General features: G+C 43.9%; 1 protein-coding gene across 10 annotated transcripts in view; it reads right to left on the bottom strand.

Annotated features, from left to right (window-relative positions):
• Positions 1 to 14,889, bottom strand: part of DOT1L (DOT1 like histone lysine methyltransferase) — a 71,538-nt gene that overhangs the window by 22,081 nt on the left and 34,568 nt on the right. For all 10 annotated transcript variants that reach the window (XM_074565761.1, XM_074565760.1, XM_074565762.1 and 7 more), the window contains exons 8-12: positions 9,605 to 9,660; positions 6,775 to 6,854; positions 5,068 to 5,136; positions 2,016 to 2,122; positions 993 to 1,034 (exon numbers count right to left, since the gene is read on the bottom strand). In XM_074565761.1, coding sequence (XP_074421862.1) covers positions 993 to 1,034; positions 2,016 to 2,122; positions 5,068 to 5,136; positions 6,775 to 6,854; positions 9,605 to 9,660 — 354 coding nt within the window. The remainder of the gene's footprint in view (positions 1 to 992; positions 1,035 to 2,015; positions 2,123 to 5,067; positions 5,137 to 6,774; positions 6,855 to 9,604; positions 9,661 to 14,889) is intronic.

Here is a 14,889-nt window from a genome sequence, read left to right as displayed (position 1 = left end):
TGTGTTGCTACATCACTTTAAAAATCTTACATGACTTGAAATGGCAAAGCCATTTATCATCAAATTCAATTTTAGTCAATTCTGTAGAGGAGACTAAAACCAACACAAGCAGCAGCTTTTAAGCTTGATTTTCTACTAGGCAGTAAGGACACAGAATGGTGAAAAGCTCACTCAAAGCCTTTCTTGTACCTTCCAGGTGAGGTTTCATTTGCATAAAAATTCTGGCAATTCCAACCCCTCTTCAATTTAAGCACGTTATCAACCAGACCGTGGAAATGGAAGACTTAATAGTCTCACCATGACAAGCAGAGAAGTTCAAAAGTATATGGATGCCACTCTGCATTTTTTCTTTTGACTCTGAAAAGTCTTTTTTTTTTTTTTTTTCCCTCCCAAGTTTGAATTCAGCCGTCTGAAAAACCTCATCTCAAAGCTACCGTTAATCTGTTTTCAACACTAAGTCACTCTGAAGAGTAACATTCACCTGAACTTTTTAAGTGGCCTCACTTAATTCTCTTACTGGGAATACCAGCCCCATGGGTTGGTTCAGATTAATCCAGCCCAGCACAGGCTCAAAAATCCTCTGGCATTTTAATTCCACGTGTGATAGCACAGACTGCAGCAAGTGACAACACATTTCGCGTCCCAAAAGGAACATCCCAGAGTGCTCTTCAGCTTCATTTTCACTGGGACCAATTCAAACTATCGTTTCCTTCTTTAACTTCAATTCTTTAATGAACTAATAGTTCTTTATAGACCCCCAATGCACTTTGTGGCTGCCCCATTAATTCTCTACTCGAAAGCTCTTGAACACGACTGTATTAGTGCTCGATGGCAAGTGATGCTTCATTTCAATTAGCTCCACACCCACCTTTTCCTTGCTTATCAAGGAAATTTGACTTTCTACCAATTAACATCATTAACAAGCGACTAAATTCCTCACGGTGGCTACTCCAGTACTTTTGAGTTTTCTACAGAAAATGACTGAAACTTACCCTGAGTTTTGGATTTTTGAGACTAGAAAAATAGTTTTCAAGCTGAAAATAGAAGATAAGAGAGTCATTTTCAAAGTCACGACAGAAGAATACATAAAAACGAAATATCAGCTTAAGACAAACGCAGAACTGCAGAAATTCTGACTGGTTTTCTTCTGATAAGCTTCATCAAGAAGCCGTTTACATTAATTTTTTTTAGCGACACAGACACGTTGTGTAGCCAGACATAATCCAAGCCTCAACAAGGTTTTATCATCTCACCACTGCCTATCCTTGTTTTAAAGCTTTTTGTGTCATGTATCTCTACCCAGCAGAAGGTAATTTTCAATGAAGCTACTTCACTCTTGTACTCCACTAAAATATTTATCTGCGCTCCAGCATATTCTTTAAAAAAAGCAGACTTAGAAAAATAGTCTTACTATCGGATTGCAAAAAAACTCGGTGTGGGAATTGACTGTTTCTCCACAAAAGTTTACAGTTCTACAGGCTTGTTTCTTTTTCTTTAACCGGAAAAAAAAAAAAAACAACCCAACAGTGAGTGCACCAGCATTGTTACGGAGCTTTAGCTGGTTCTACAGCAACTGAAAGTTCAACTAAAATTGAGATTTACTGCTCAAATAGCACAGAATGGCATGGTCTGTGCAGCACAGAGCAAACTCAAGAATTCAAGACCCACCGCGTCTTTGCTCAGTGTGGAAGCTGTAGCACAAAACCACCATTCTGCAGAGCTGCATATTCCGGAGCACAAGAAGGAATTACATTAGCAAATCTATGCACCTTCAATTAATTAACAGACTACCGTAGCACCGCCCCTAATTACCCCGAAGCAGCCAGAGGCTACGCCATGTGGTACCATCTGCACGTTCAGCGGGACTGAACAGGTAACAGGGAAATGCACCCATTCTAATTAGGTGCGCAAACAAATGTGAAAACAATCCCCAAGAAGAATGGATCTGAAGTTGGCATGTTGATTCCAGAGCAGGTAAGGCAGCCAGGGATCTACTGGCTCGTGTTTATACTCACTATGGTTCGGTCAATAGTATGCAGGTAGTAAGAAACTGGTTTCCCGGTCCACGACACAGACCCTTTCAGTGGTGATAGCTCCACAACTCTCATTATAGTGCCAATGTCTAAAGGAAAAAAGTCAGGTTACGGAACCAAAGTTTGCCACTCAGTTCTACTCGGCTGAAACCAGCCATGCAACAGGACAGGCATACTCAAACCAAACAGATAAATTTGGTATTCGGATAGCAACGTCCCAGAAGAAAGCACTGCAGTGAGTTTAAAAAGCAATTTCTGATTCTCTTGCGACATGCACCCTACAGAAAACTTCAGAAATGTGAAAGATCTACCTTCTGTCTCTTCAGAGTCAGCCATTCTAGAGTAAAATTAAGGGCTAGTGCAAGCTTTTAACAAACAGAACTTTCCCGTGTCTCAGAGACAACGTTTACGAGGAGCCCAGCAACAACACATCTGTAGTAACAGGCAGGATTTAATTAGGTAGAACCAGTAACAGAGCGTCATTAGAGCCAAGCCATGTAAACTGTAACTGCACTATATTTGGACTGGGGACAAACATGTTTTATATTTGCTTTCTTGCCTGTATTTGTTTTGTTCCCTAGAATTAATAGGTATGGGATGTGTCTAAGCATTTCCATAAGCACCGCGCACTCAGTGAGTGGCAAGACTGCCGAAGAAATCATGGCACACTTCTAATTAAATAGAAAATTACCCGGAAGAGTCAAAAAGCAAAGTTTAGGATTCAGCAACCTCAACCACCATTTTAACCACATTTTAATACTTGTTTTGGTTTGTCCCAACTCTTTCCACATTTCCATTCCTTTTTCCAGCTGGAACTACTACGGACAAAAATGGCATTGAGGAGAAAAAAAAAAAAGGCTGCCTGCCTCTTAAAACTTTATCTTCTCCACTGTATTTGTTAAATTATTTAAATTGTAATTTAATTAAATTATTTACTTGCATAACTGTTCGTACTTTAGATTGCAACATTCGATAGACAGGCAAGCCACGGGACTCCAATCATGCTCAGGCACAAAAAAAAAAACCCTCTGCTGAATAAAAGCATTATGAAAAACCTCGCAGGGCAGCAGCGTAATGCTGGCGCAGCAGAGTGACATCTCCTCTGAACGTGATGGCTCTCGGCCACATTCGATGCCACAAGCTCCCCGAGGATGACGTGTCCCTGGAAGTGGCCCTTACACCGGGCCATCAAGAGTGGAACAAGCCCCAGGCCCATCCCATCCCACGCCTCTCCATTTCATACTGGTATTTCCCAAGTACGAGATGGCCACAGAATGGGATTAAGACCTAAAATTTATTCCCACAATTGTTCCCTCCCCGGTCTGTAGCACACAAAGGTAATTTCTTTTCAGGACCTTTTATCCGAATCCCTGGCAGAGTTTCCTATTAGCCGAAGCTATTATCTGTTCTTATGCCAAGCAATCTCATTCTCCCAATTCTCTATATAATTTTAACATCAACATTCACGCTAAGCATTGAATAACTGTTGATATATAAAATTTCATCATTCTAGAAAACTATTCCCACTGAATGCACACGGGGGTGAAAGCTGAAACGGGATAAAGAACTGGCTCAACTGATAGTCAGAATCAGGGCTTTTATTAGGTGAAAAAACTAAAACTAAAACACATTGGCCCCTTTGCCTCCCCCCACTTTTTTATAACAGCAGTTGCCCAAACCTAGCAAAAGAGATAAAGAAATGGTCAGAAGCCAGGAAAGAAAAGGCTTCAGAGGCCAAAAAAATGTATTTTTACGTGGGCAGGTCTAATTGAGACTTTAGAAGTGCCTTATATTTCATCTAGTCCTAGTGCGCCGCAGAAGAGGGAGCAGCTTTACTGAGGGGCTCTTTGTCTGTCAGCAAACTGACAGACTGATCCCAGCTCTCTGGAGGTTCGAGGATTTCCACAAGTACCGTTCTGCCTTTTTTTTTTCCCCCCCTTTTATTTTCAAGTACCTGTCTCCAAAGGGTTGGCAAACCAGGACCCAATGGTTAATGAGGTTCCAAACAATTAGATGCCACAGAGAAAAGTATCAAACGGGAAGGAAAAGGGCAGTTTTGGGTGTCCGATGCACGGGACATTCACAACAATTCAAACCTTAGTAAAAATAACTCACAATAGCACTATTTCAGTGAAACGTCTTAACGACAGTCTTCAAACTACTATTCTTGAAAAGCAGTTTGCCATGAGCGTCAGGCCAAAAACAGAAAGCACAGCTTGAGATTTGTAACTCAGTGTGTTACTTGCCATGTTTGCACAAGGAGGGGAATAAGGCGGTTTTTAAATTTAGGGAATGTTTTGCACTGGACACAGTAAACACGCGTAAAAACCCAGCTTGGATCATTCTTTTGTTTGAAAAATTTCAACTATAAAAATTGAAAAAAAGGGTCAGAAGCAAAACCAACAACGCAGGGTATTAGCGATCTCAAAAGCTCATTAAGCTGCAGTTCCCACACTCGCAAAGGACAACATTGGCAAATAGCAAGTCTACTACGGTCAGAAGAGAAGAAAAACACAAAACTTCGTTGGCAATAAAACAGACACAGCCACTGGGCGTTTGTGGGATAGGTCTGTTTGAGCAGCTTACAGTACAGAAGACAAGGCGAAGCTGAATGTTTCAGCTTCTGAGCCTCGCAAATCACAACTAGAGGATTTACCTGTCCAAATTCAGACAGCTCCGGTACAAGGAACCTGCCCACAAGTTACTCACTGCAGCTCTTTGTACTTAAAGAAATGAATCACGCCCTCGAAACACCTTATTCCTTTTCAACTATAGAACATGCCCGGCCAGGGAACCATCAACTTTATAGACATCTAACCACCGTGGGATGAACCCCATAAAAAGAGGCTGGGTGGGGTTTTTGTGTTTGTGTGATTTTAAATTCATGTCGCTTTGGCACGTATAGTGTAATAATACAACAGCAGTTTTCTACTTGCTTACACAACTCTTTGAAGAGCAACAAACCCCCGCTCCAGACATGTTCAGATAATGAATACAGCACAATTATAATGAAGAATGAAAAGGGCCATCATACCACTCAAGTTTCGACTGTTAATTCGAAAATTTAGAGGTGCAAAAGGTTTTGAGGACACAATTCTCCCACCTGGAAAAAGAAAAAAAAAAAAAAAAAGAAAAAAAAAAGAAAAAAGAAAGTCAAAACCAGCAAAGTCAGCTACGAGTGTTTCTTCTAGAAATGACTACTTATTAAATATAACCCAGTACAGAGCCCTAAAGAGCAGCCCTAATAAAACTACCACTTGTGTATCATTATAAAGAAAAATATACATTACTTCAAGCTCATTCCAACAGCATCCAAGAAAGTCAATCTGTTCCTCCTTCAGGTAGCTATGGACCTCAAGTGACCTCAAGGATCACTTTGAAGTGACAGATCTTAAAACACTTCCAAAAAAAAGGAGTGCATTAATTCTCAGTGGCAATCTGTAGAAATTTCAATTAGGAACACTGCTATCACATTCCTAGTTAGTGCCTTTTATACACAAGCCCCCAAAGCCCTTTTATTTAAAAAAGGGCCAGTCTCCGCGTCCCAGCTCCCTGTGGTCCCTCAGCCCGGGGCACGGAGCCCGAGCACCTTCTGGGAAGAGAACTCAGGTTTCTTCATTTTGTAAAGAGCTCTTGAACCTTCCCCATCTGGCCAATCCTCTCCAGCCACCGCTAAACAACAGTTTTTAAAAGCAAAACAAAAAAAATCAACCACTACAGTTAATGAAAACAGCTTATGTTTTGGGGTTTTACAGTTTGCATCAGAGCCCAAAAGTCACATTATTTACTTCAGCACGAGGCCATGCTATGGGAAGCCACAGCTGCTTTGTTCGTGCCACACATTTTTCTTTTCAGAAATCCTTATTTTTGTAATTTCTGCCATAACCAAATGAAGTTGTTACTTATCCAAGCGGTTAAGAGGAAAGACAAAAGACACCTCGGGCAACGTAAGGGCCACAGAGGGGTTATTGAACATCCCTAGTCACTAGTGTCCGCAATGCAGCGTCTCAAGAAGTAAACAAGACATCCAGTGACAGTGTCCCCATTTTAATACTTATTAGGTAACATCCAGTACTAAATGTGACAATTTTAAACAGGAGAATCCAGTAACTGAATTCGGTATGCAATTACAGAAACTGGATACACAAAGCCATGCCTGTGCAGTCAGGAAGCTCTGCAGTCTTGACTGTTGCATGTTTTGCTGGCTCCAGTAAGAGGTAAGAAAGGACCAAGAGTTCCTCCTGTCCCAGCAGAGCCCCACAGACAGTCTGCAGATGCAGAGCTACCTCCCAGGATTCACAGAATGGTTGGGGTTGGAAGGGACCTTAAAAAGATCATCTAGTTCCACCCCCTGCCCTGGGCAGGGACACCTCCCACCAGCCCAGGTTGCTCCAAGCCCCGGCCAACCTGGCCTTGAACCCCTCCAGGGATGGGGCAGCCACAGCTTCTCTGGGCAACCTGGGCCAGGGGCTCACCCCCCTCACAGCAAACAATTTCTTCCTCAGATCTCATCTCAATCTCCCCTCTTCCAGTAATGGGGTAGGTCAGAGTAGATGGGAAATAAAAAGTCCAAGAAATAACCATCGCAGTGCAGACACTTGCCCGCAAGGCACAAAATGAAACCCATCTGGCTTCTGACGGCTGTAACTAAGCCCTTACCACCAGCAGCTGGAAAACCAATGGAAAAAAAAAAAAAAGGGCAGGAAAGCAATGGAAAAAGGTTTTAAGTTTGATTTGTTACCTTCCTTCATGTTCGCAAATCGCTCCTTCAGTTGATGATCCACCTCAGGACCAAAGGCAAAATTATTCACAAAAATAACACTGCAAAATAATGGTTTTGTTAATAAACAGGGACGGGCAAACGGCAGCCAAGTAAAGACACACAACTACCCCCAGAACCACAAGTCACGGTCACTCAGAGCCTTTACAGCCACCTGGGAAACTGCAAAGCGCTGCTTGTCCCTGATGTACAGCTATTTCCATCTAACAAAACGCTTTCTCCTTGCACAGTGACACAAACCACCTCACCTTAAGCATTCGCAGACACTGCCCACGTCATTACACCTATGAAACGTGGAAGGCGTCCTGCTCCGACGGCTCCTCTCAGCACTCGGCTGAGTTTCGCACCGTAAGTTTCAACATAAAAACAAGGTGCAAAATGTTTTCACCCCTCTGCCATGGTGAGATCAAACACCAACACACTTACAGTAGTTAATCCGCACAGGAAAAGCAATATTCCAACACAACAGACACACGTTTCATCCCATTCCTTCTTCACATGCATTTAAAATATTGCAGCAAAATATATTTTCTCCTCTAGCTCTGAATTCCCCCATACTGCAAGGCGGCAGTTGACATCTCCCAGCAGGTTTTCCCTGTCCTAACCCCAGCACTTCACCCTGACCCACAACGGAGGGTTTGCATCTTTCTGTGTTCAGAAATCCAATGAGGGGGGGTTTATTCCTGATTAAAAAAAAAATCCCAGTCACATGGACACAAAGAAACCTGCACATGGGTAGAATCACCCAAATGACAAAAATGTTTGGGAAAGAAACAGAACACGTCACAGATTAAAAAAGAAATATCCCTTTATTTTTAAGAGCCTGGGATTTAATGGTCCCTGGTGCCTGTTTCCTACCAGCTTCCAACAAGAGTCCTCAACATCCCTTGGAAGCCGCTGAGGCCCCGCTCGCGGGAACCGTGAGCGCCAGCCCCACGTATTGCTTCAACATGGAGAACTCATTTCTTCGCAAGAAAATTCCCTTCCCAGTGCCTCCACGCATTAAACATGTTCAACAAGGACACTGAGTTTAAGAGCAGCAGCCAAAGCTATTAAAAACCACGGATGAAAAAAAAAATGTTTATACACCAAGAAAAAAAAAAATAATAATTTATTCTTGCTATGCCTTGCTCTTGGAAATTTGGGAAACCCTGCCTGGCAAGTCAGGCGAGCAGGGGTTTCTTCCTCCTCCCTCCCAGCATGTGCCAAAAAGGGCCTTGCAGAAGAGCCAAGCATATTAACGGGACTAGAAAACATCCAGGAAAGGAAGGGAAAAAGACGTAGCTTGCCAGCTAGATTTATTTTTTTGTAAGTGTTCATTCTGGCCGAGTATTTTGTGTGCACATGACAGTAGCACAGGAGCCCCCGGTCCACCTCGATTCCAGCTCTCTTTCCAGCACGTATTGCTAAGCCACAAGTACAGTTATTAAGAGGAATAATGTATGGTTACTAACAGGAATACTGTACAGTTATTAAGAGGAATAATGTACAATTACTAACAAGAGTAATGTACAGTTATTAACAGCCTGCGCACATCCCAGCACTCAGCCGGGCAGAAGCGCCTCATTCCCCGGAGCCTGGCCATCGGTCCCCGCTCACAGGAAGGGTGACGCTTCCACTTACATGCTGAGAGCGGGTGGCCCCGATGGGAATTGAGCAGCCAACCTGCAGCCTCGTCCGAGAGTGCAGACGCTGAACGGTTGGCAGGCTCGGAACAAACACCAACACCTAACAGTTGTGTGCAAAAACCTACTTCTCTTTGAATTTTTGTATCAGAGAGCAAGGTGGCTGTGGAGCGGTAGGCGTGCAATTAGCCGCATACCATAACAAAATAAACATCTACCGGCATTTCTGCATGTACTTCAGCTAAAAATAATAATTAAAAAAAAAATAATTAAATTTGTTCCAAGGGAAGTTGCAGAGACAGCAGAGGAGTGTGCACTCGGAAGAGCAAACGAAGCAAAACCCCCCTGTGCTGCCAGGCTGGGACAAGGCTGTCCACAAATTAAAAGGCACCTCCAGAAGTTTAACCGAGGTGCATAATAACACAAAAATCATCAGCCCGGCAGACGCCTTCCTGATGGAGTACTCTTAAACCAGTGTCTTGGAAGCAATCCATACACTGCCACAAGGCTGAAGACTTTCAGAGAGCCCTCTTTGACAACGGGCTTCCATTCCCACACGTAACAGGGTGGCCCAGAAGGTCGTATAAAAATAAAGACTTCATTTTCTGTCCATAAAGGCTGAAAGGATGCAAAGCCTTGAAAAATACAGAAGAGTATTTTATTGCTTTTAACGAATTTACTCCCTTTTTGATACCATCAAAAAGGAGTCTGACGCTCTGTACAGACCTTCACAGAAATAAATCCTCAAGACACTCGGCTTAAATGAATTCCCAATTTAAGTTGGAACAGACTCACTTGGGTCTCTTTTTTTTTTTTTTTGAATGGAAAACAAGCTTAGCTGTATGCACCAATAGCCAAGATAACTAGTTTTTGCTAGAATCACTGACACGAACTACAAGGATATGCAAAACAGAGGTTTATATTTCTCTGTATAACCAGAATTTATCTTGGATACACCCTTGCATGTAACATCATGGGACGTGCATTTAAACCCATTCTTCTCGTCAGAAAACAGGATCTAAAGAGGCCAGTACAAAAGTTGGCAGATAGGCTTTCGGTATTTGCTATGGAAATTCTATATAAAAAGCTGGCCAGCCTCCCAATTTCCATTATATAAACTCCCAAATATTCAGTTCATAAAGCAGCATTCAATGGCTGTACTGTACCTTGTGTTTGCAATTCTCTCTCGCCATTCTTCCGAGAGGAAGTCACCTCTTTCCAGCTTAAAAAAAGACAAAGAACAAAAAAAAAAAAAAAAAAACACACACACACAAGAGTTAACATTGTTCCTTTCCGCTCCGTATCCCTTTTCCTTTGGAGAGAGCCAAACACTCTGTACCAACTCAGTGATACTGCTACGAATAAGGGCAAATGAATTTTTTAGGAAATATTGAGGAGACGAAGCCCCCAGAGCTCGGCCGCTGGCTCTGCCCGTCCCAGAGGTGCCCCCCCCCCCCACCTGCTCCCACCCTCTCCGCTCCCCTGCCACTGCAGGAACAGGGAAGGGTCTCCGGGGATCAGCCGTGCCCAAGGAGACTGTGCTCCACGGGACAATGCCATACAGCACCCATCCCACAAACGGTCCCCCATGCCCCCTCCCGTCCCCGCTGGCCCCCAGGTCCAGCCAGCTCCGATAGCGGGGGGTATTCGGCACAGCGCGTGCGGGAAACACCGCCTTGAAACATCTTTGTACAACAGGCAGACAAGCATCTGATTTTTCTGCGGTGCTAAATATAAACCTTGAATGCTTCTAACACTTTCAAGTTGGAAAACAACTAACACAAAGGCCTTATTTGAAAATATTTATAGTTATGCCTTCAGTGAGTTATACACTGCCTTTCTGATGAACCCACATCAAGTGCCAGGTTAATACCCACAAGCTTTTCCTACAGATTAACACTTGCTCTTTTCGAGATGAGAGCGGAATCTATGGCCATGCTGTTTTGCTGTGCCACAAGTGAGGCAGAAGGAAGGTTGGGGGAGGAAGATAAGAGGAGAGAAAAAATAATATGCGACTGTAATTAATGATGATGACGCACTTTGAAGGGGCAAGTAAGATGATGGCTTATATTAGAACCTCAGGAACATCAAAGCAACGACGGTGACTGCTTAGCATCCTTTTTCTGCATCTGCTCCTTTGTACAGAGAGAAGTGAGCGTTTCACCTGCCAGCACTTGTTCTCGTTCAGTGACAACTCCAACAGAGGTGCCTGCGCTGCAATGCGGACACGCTCCAGCTACTTCCACACCTCACTCGCTGAGCCAGGATCCCCGTCCCAGCGAAGCACCGGAGCCCGGCGTCTCCCGCCATCGCTTTCTCTTCCCAGCGGAGCACCCAACGCCGCTCAGAGCCACAGAAGCGATGACAAATGGAGGTAAACCTGCCTAAGCCATTGCGGAGGAGAAAGCCACAGTGGCCAGCAGGAGCGGGTCTGCCTCTTGGGAGGAAAGGAGGAAAAACAAAAAAGAAGTTGTCCAAATGCCCTAAATGCCCTGCTGCTACATGCTGCGCAAGAGGTCTGAGAGAAGTGAACACCTACGGTTCTCAGGAAGGAGATCAAGAACTTTGCCAAGAGCCTTAAGTCGTAGAAGCTAAACACGCTGAAAATGGCAGGTTAGAGTAACTGAAGTTAGTTCGAATTATCTGTTCCGTCAAACAGCCAGGTGGAAATAAAATTTGAAAAGAGAATTACTACCTGTGCTCTCCTGCCTGCTGGGAGGGGACGTGTGTTTCGATGTCCCCACCATAGGAAAAACAAAGCACACGTTGGAGACCAAGTTCAGAGAGATTCAACCTAACAATGTACTAGTAGGTATTTTCAAAATCTGAAGCAGAACCTCAATGAAACATCAGAACAGTTCTAAAGAGTACTGAGTTCTTCTCACCTCATAAACTGAAACATTTTTTCTGGGTCTCTAGATGCCCCATTTGTGAACGGAGACCATCTCAAGATTATTTTTAAGAGAGAATTTTGTCTTAAAGTCTTATCTGTTCTTGTAGGAAATAGTTTCATGCTTGAGTAACCAAGACGTAGTAGAAGAAAAACCACGGGCAAGGCAATGATACTTATTTTACAAGTTTTGCAAGTCAGCTCCTATATCGCAGTCCTCCACACCACACAGTCAGTTTCTAACGTCTACATGAGGTTTTCATATGCTAACAGGAGAAAGAAAAACATTTGAGAAATAAGGAAGCACGATTACAAAGCCATTGTCTAACAAGAGAACAAAGAACCAGCGTAACATGAGAGTATTTTGAAATACTAAGCTTCGTATAAAGGTCTTGAAATCTAAGCTAAGTGGCTGTTATACTTTATTGGCATCCAGTTACGCTATATGTTTGTCTTGGCTCTGTGGTTAGGAAGAGCCCAGTTATAACCAAAACCTCTGTGCTTTAACCTGGTATAATACATGGAGGCTGAAGACTTTTCCCCCATCTACTTTTGCAAGATATAGCCGTGTTACAATTCAAACAAACCACAGCCCTGTTTAAACCCATCTATTTTTATATTGTAATGCTGCCCTAGCTCATCCTTAGCCAATAGCTGAGGGAAAAATCTCACCAAGAAAAATAGCGGGGGGTACAGAAATAATCAGATGGTCAACCGTGGCTGGGAGAAAATTGGTTATTTTTTCCCCTCTGGAAGCAAGATGGTGATTCCTGGACCAGCGGTCTGCTGAATTCAAAACAGAGTACAAAGCTACCTGATTGACTACTCACAACCAGTTTCTTCGCCTACTATATTTGGGAAGCAGCAATCAATAAATGGTAGCCAAGAAAGAGGAAAGCAGGGTCTTCCCCATCTACTGACACAGGGAATCCAACAAAATTCCCCCAAAATCCCAGTCAATTCTGTGGTTGACAGTAATTTTGAGAGTGAAACAAGAACTGGTAAGGAAATTCCAGCTGGACTGGAGTCCAAGGGCTGCAGTAGCTAAACCAGTAGAAGAACATGGTCCATTATGGTCACGCAGGGAGGTGGTGGCACATGCAAAGCGGCAGTGACAGCTACGGGGACTCAATCTCTTCCCACCAGTGTCCCCACCCCCGTCGTGTTCCTCCTCTCTCTGCGAAACTTAATCTCCTTAGTGAATAATGAATGGAAGGGACCATCTGTAATGCAGATATTTTCATCTGATTAGACAATGCAGGAGACCTGCTTTATCTAAAAGGATAATTAGCTCAGTGAAATCCGCTTCAGAGAGCTGCCAGCCTGCATTGTTTCTAAATTTAGAAGCCAAAACAGGTTTTTATTCAGGGTGGGTTTTTTTTAAACAGATAAATTTGCTCGACAGAGACTGCAGAAATACGTTCAACGGCATCCGATCCCTGTAACTGGAAGCAAAGCAGCAGGTCACTGCCTGGGGGAAGCAGGAGAGGTGGACTCCAGCAAGTACACTCATCACGTAGCAGAGCAACAGTTTGTGAAGGTCAAGCCCCTCGGCGGCAGAGGAGGGCTCCGTCCTTATCCTCGCCCCCGCGCTGGGCTGGGATCTCTCCGGTAACGCTCCGTTTGACTGGCTACACAAAGCCATAAATTCACACACAGAATGTCTCATTCCAGCAGCCTCCCTGCAAACTCTTGGCTCACCAAAAACCCCCAGTCATTTCTGCCTGGAAAAGTACACATGGTTATTTTTAGGTTCCTGTTCTTTTCAAAAATAACTGGAGGCATGAATCCAAACCTCCGAAATGTGGCATCATTTCAAAGCCACAGGGGACGTTTGGAGGGCTTTTCAAATACCAAAACAACAAGTTTCCCGCTGAAATAGGGCATTCAAAAATATCTGGGACAAACAGCTATCTTGCCCTTTCCTCAGCTGCGGTGTACCAGTAAGCAGTGGAAGATTTTAAGTACAGGTGATGTCAGTTATCCCCACAAACCATCAGCTGCTATCGGGCAACAAGAGACAATGCTGCTCCTACACAAACCATTCTGCTTCTGCTCAGAACGGAGATTTCCGGGAAAACAAGCCAGACAGGGCACCCCAAACAGAGGGAAGCCTGCACGCTTACAGATGCCAGGCTTCCGCTCATCTGTGCTCAGCAAAAATCACCTCTAATCCACGGGGCTGAGCCACGGGGCACCTGCAGCAGCAGAAGCTACTGGGGTTCCTCTGAGCAGACAGCATGCGCGTCAGATGTCCAGCCAGCATTTAGCAACGGCGACCCGTGTGTTCCTGCACTTCTTTTGAAGACTTGTGGATGACTTCCACCTACTGCTAGAACAAGCTTTTATGGAAGAGAGGAAGGTATTCTGTTATAAGAACCCCGAGTAAACAAAACCAAATCCCTGTCTTCAGCAGAAGTCCAATACGTGACTGCAGCTTCCACCAACTTCTCTTGCAGAGACCTGCTCTAACCCATGACTGGGCAATACCTTCCCCCAGCAGAAGGGGACGACAGGGACTGAGGACACACTGGAAACTTTCTTCAAGAGTACGCCAGGAAGAACGCTGAAGCACTTACTGCTCACAGCAATCTCAGCATCGTGCCCTACATACCTGGAGATGGCTCTGATTTTGAGGCCACATGAGGATATTTACAGTTAGAAACCATGAAACCCCATCTGTCTCTTAATTGCAATACCGCTTTTTAATTTGATGACTGCACATGTGCAGAAATTCCCCAAGACAGACTCTCTAATTATCTAGGCCTAACAACCTAAGAAAAGTCTCCTGTTTCCTTCAGACAACAGTTTTCTTGAAAAGAATGGGGGTAAGGCTAATCTTGGAAACTGAGTTCCATGGGAAGAGAAACAGGAAGATCAAAGGAGTTGAAATAAAGTGAGATGTGTTGGAAGTGGGACATTCTAGGCCAAAAAGCTGAAGCAGCTGATGATGGTCATATAACGCAGTCCCTCTGAATACAACAGAGAATGCAAAGAATACGATTATCCCTAAACCCATCAGGAATTAAGACAACAGGGAAGTTGAGGAGCAATTGAACCTAAACACTAGCACAGGAATGTAAATATTGCAAGTTGAACCATATCGATTGGATATAAAAACTAAGAAAGATTCTTATCAGAAGGTGTTATTCTCTTTTTGGGTTCTCCCCCGCAGTTAGAATCACGAGATTGAACAGCCTGTCATTTAAAATGAAACTCAGTTCATTTAACAGGATTATGAGATACGATTTCCTACGACAGCTGGAGATCAGGAGACTTACAGGCCGATGTATGATGAGCAACCTTTCTCCCGCTCCTCTGGTGCCCCACATGCACCTCCCCACTCTAACGCTGCAGCCATGACCCGTTGCTGGCAGGAGCCTCAGGTATCCAACATGCCTCAGGACACTTTGCCATCAGCTACTGGAGAGTTATCACCTGAAAGGGACTACGCAACCATGTTTTGTTTTACTGAAAAGATCTGCACATATGTGTGACCGAGTATTTTGTATGGAACCATTTCTCAAAGGAGCCTCTTCTTCTATGATTGTGGGCAAAACA

The sequence above is a fragment of the Larus michahellis genome, chromosome 23 (assembly GCF_964199755.1).
Source record: "Larus michahellis chromosome 23, bLarMic1.1, whole genome shotgun sequence".
Lineage (NCBI taxonomy): Eukaryota > Metazoa > Chordata > Aves > Charadriiformes > Laridae > Larus > Larus michahellis.
The sequence above is the reverse complement of the archived record's forward strand: the minus strand, read 5'-3'. Positions and strand labels throughout refer to the sequence as shown.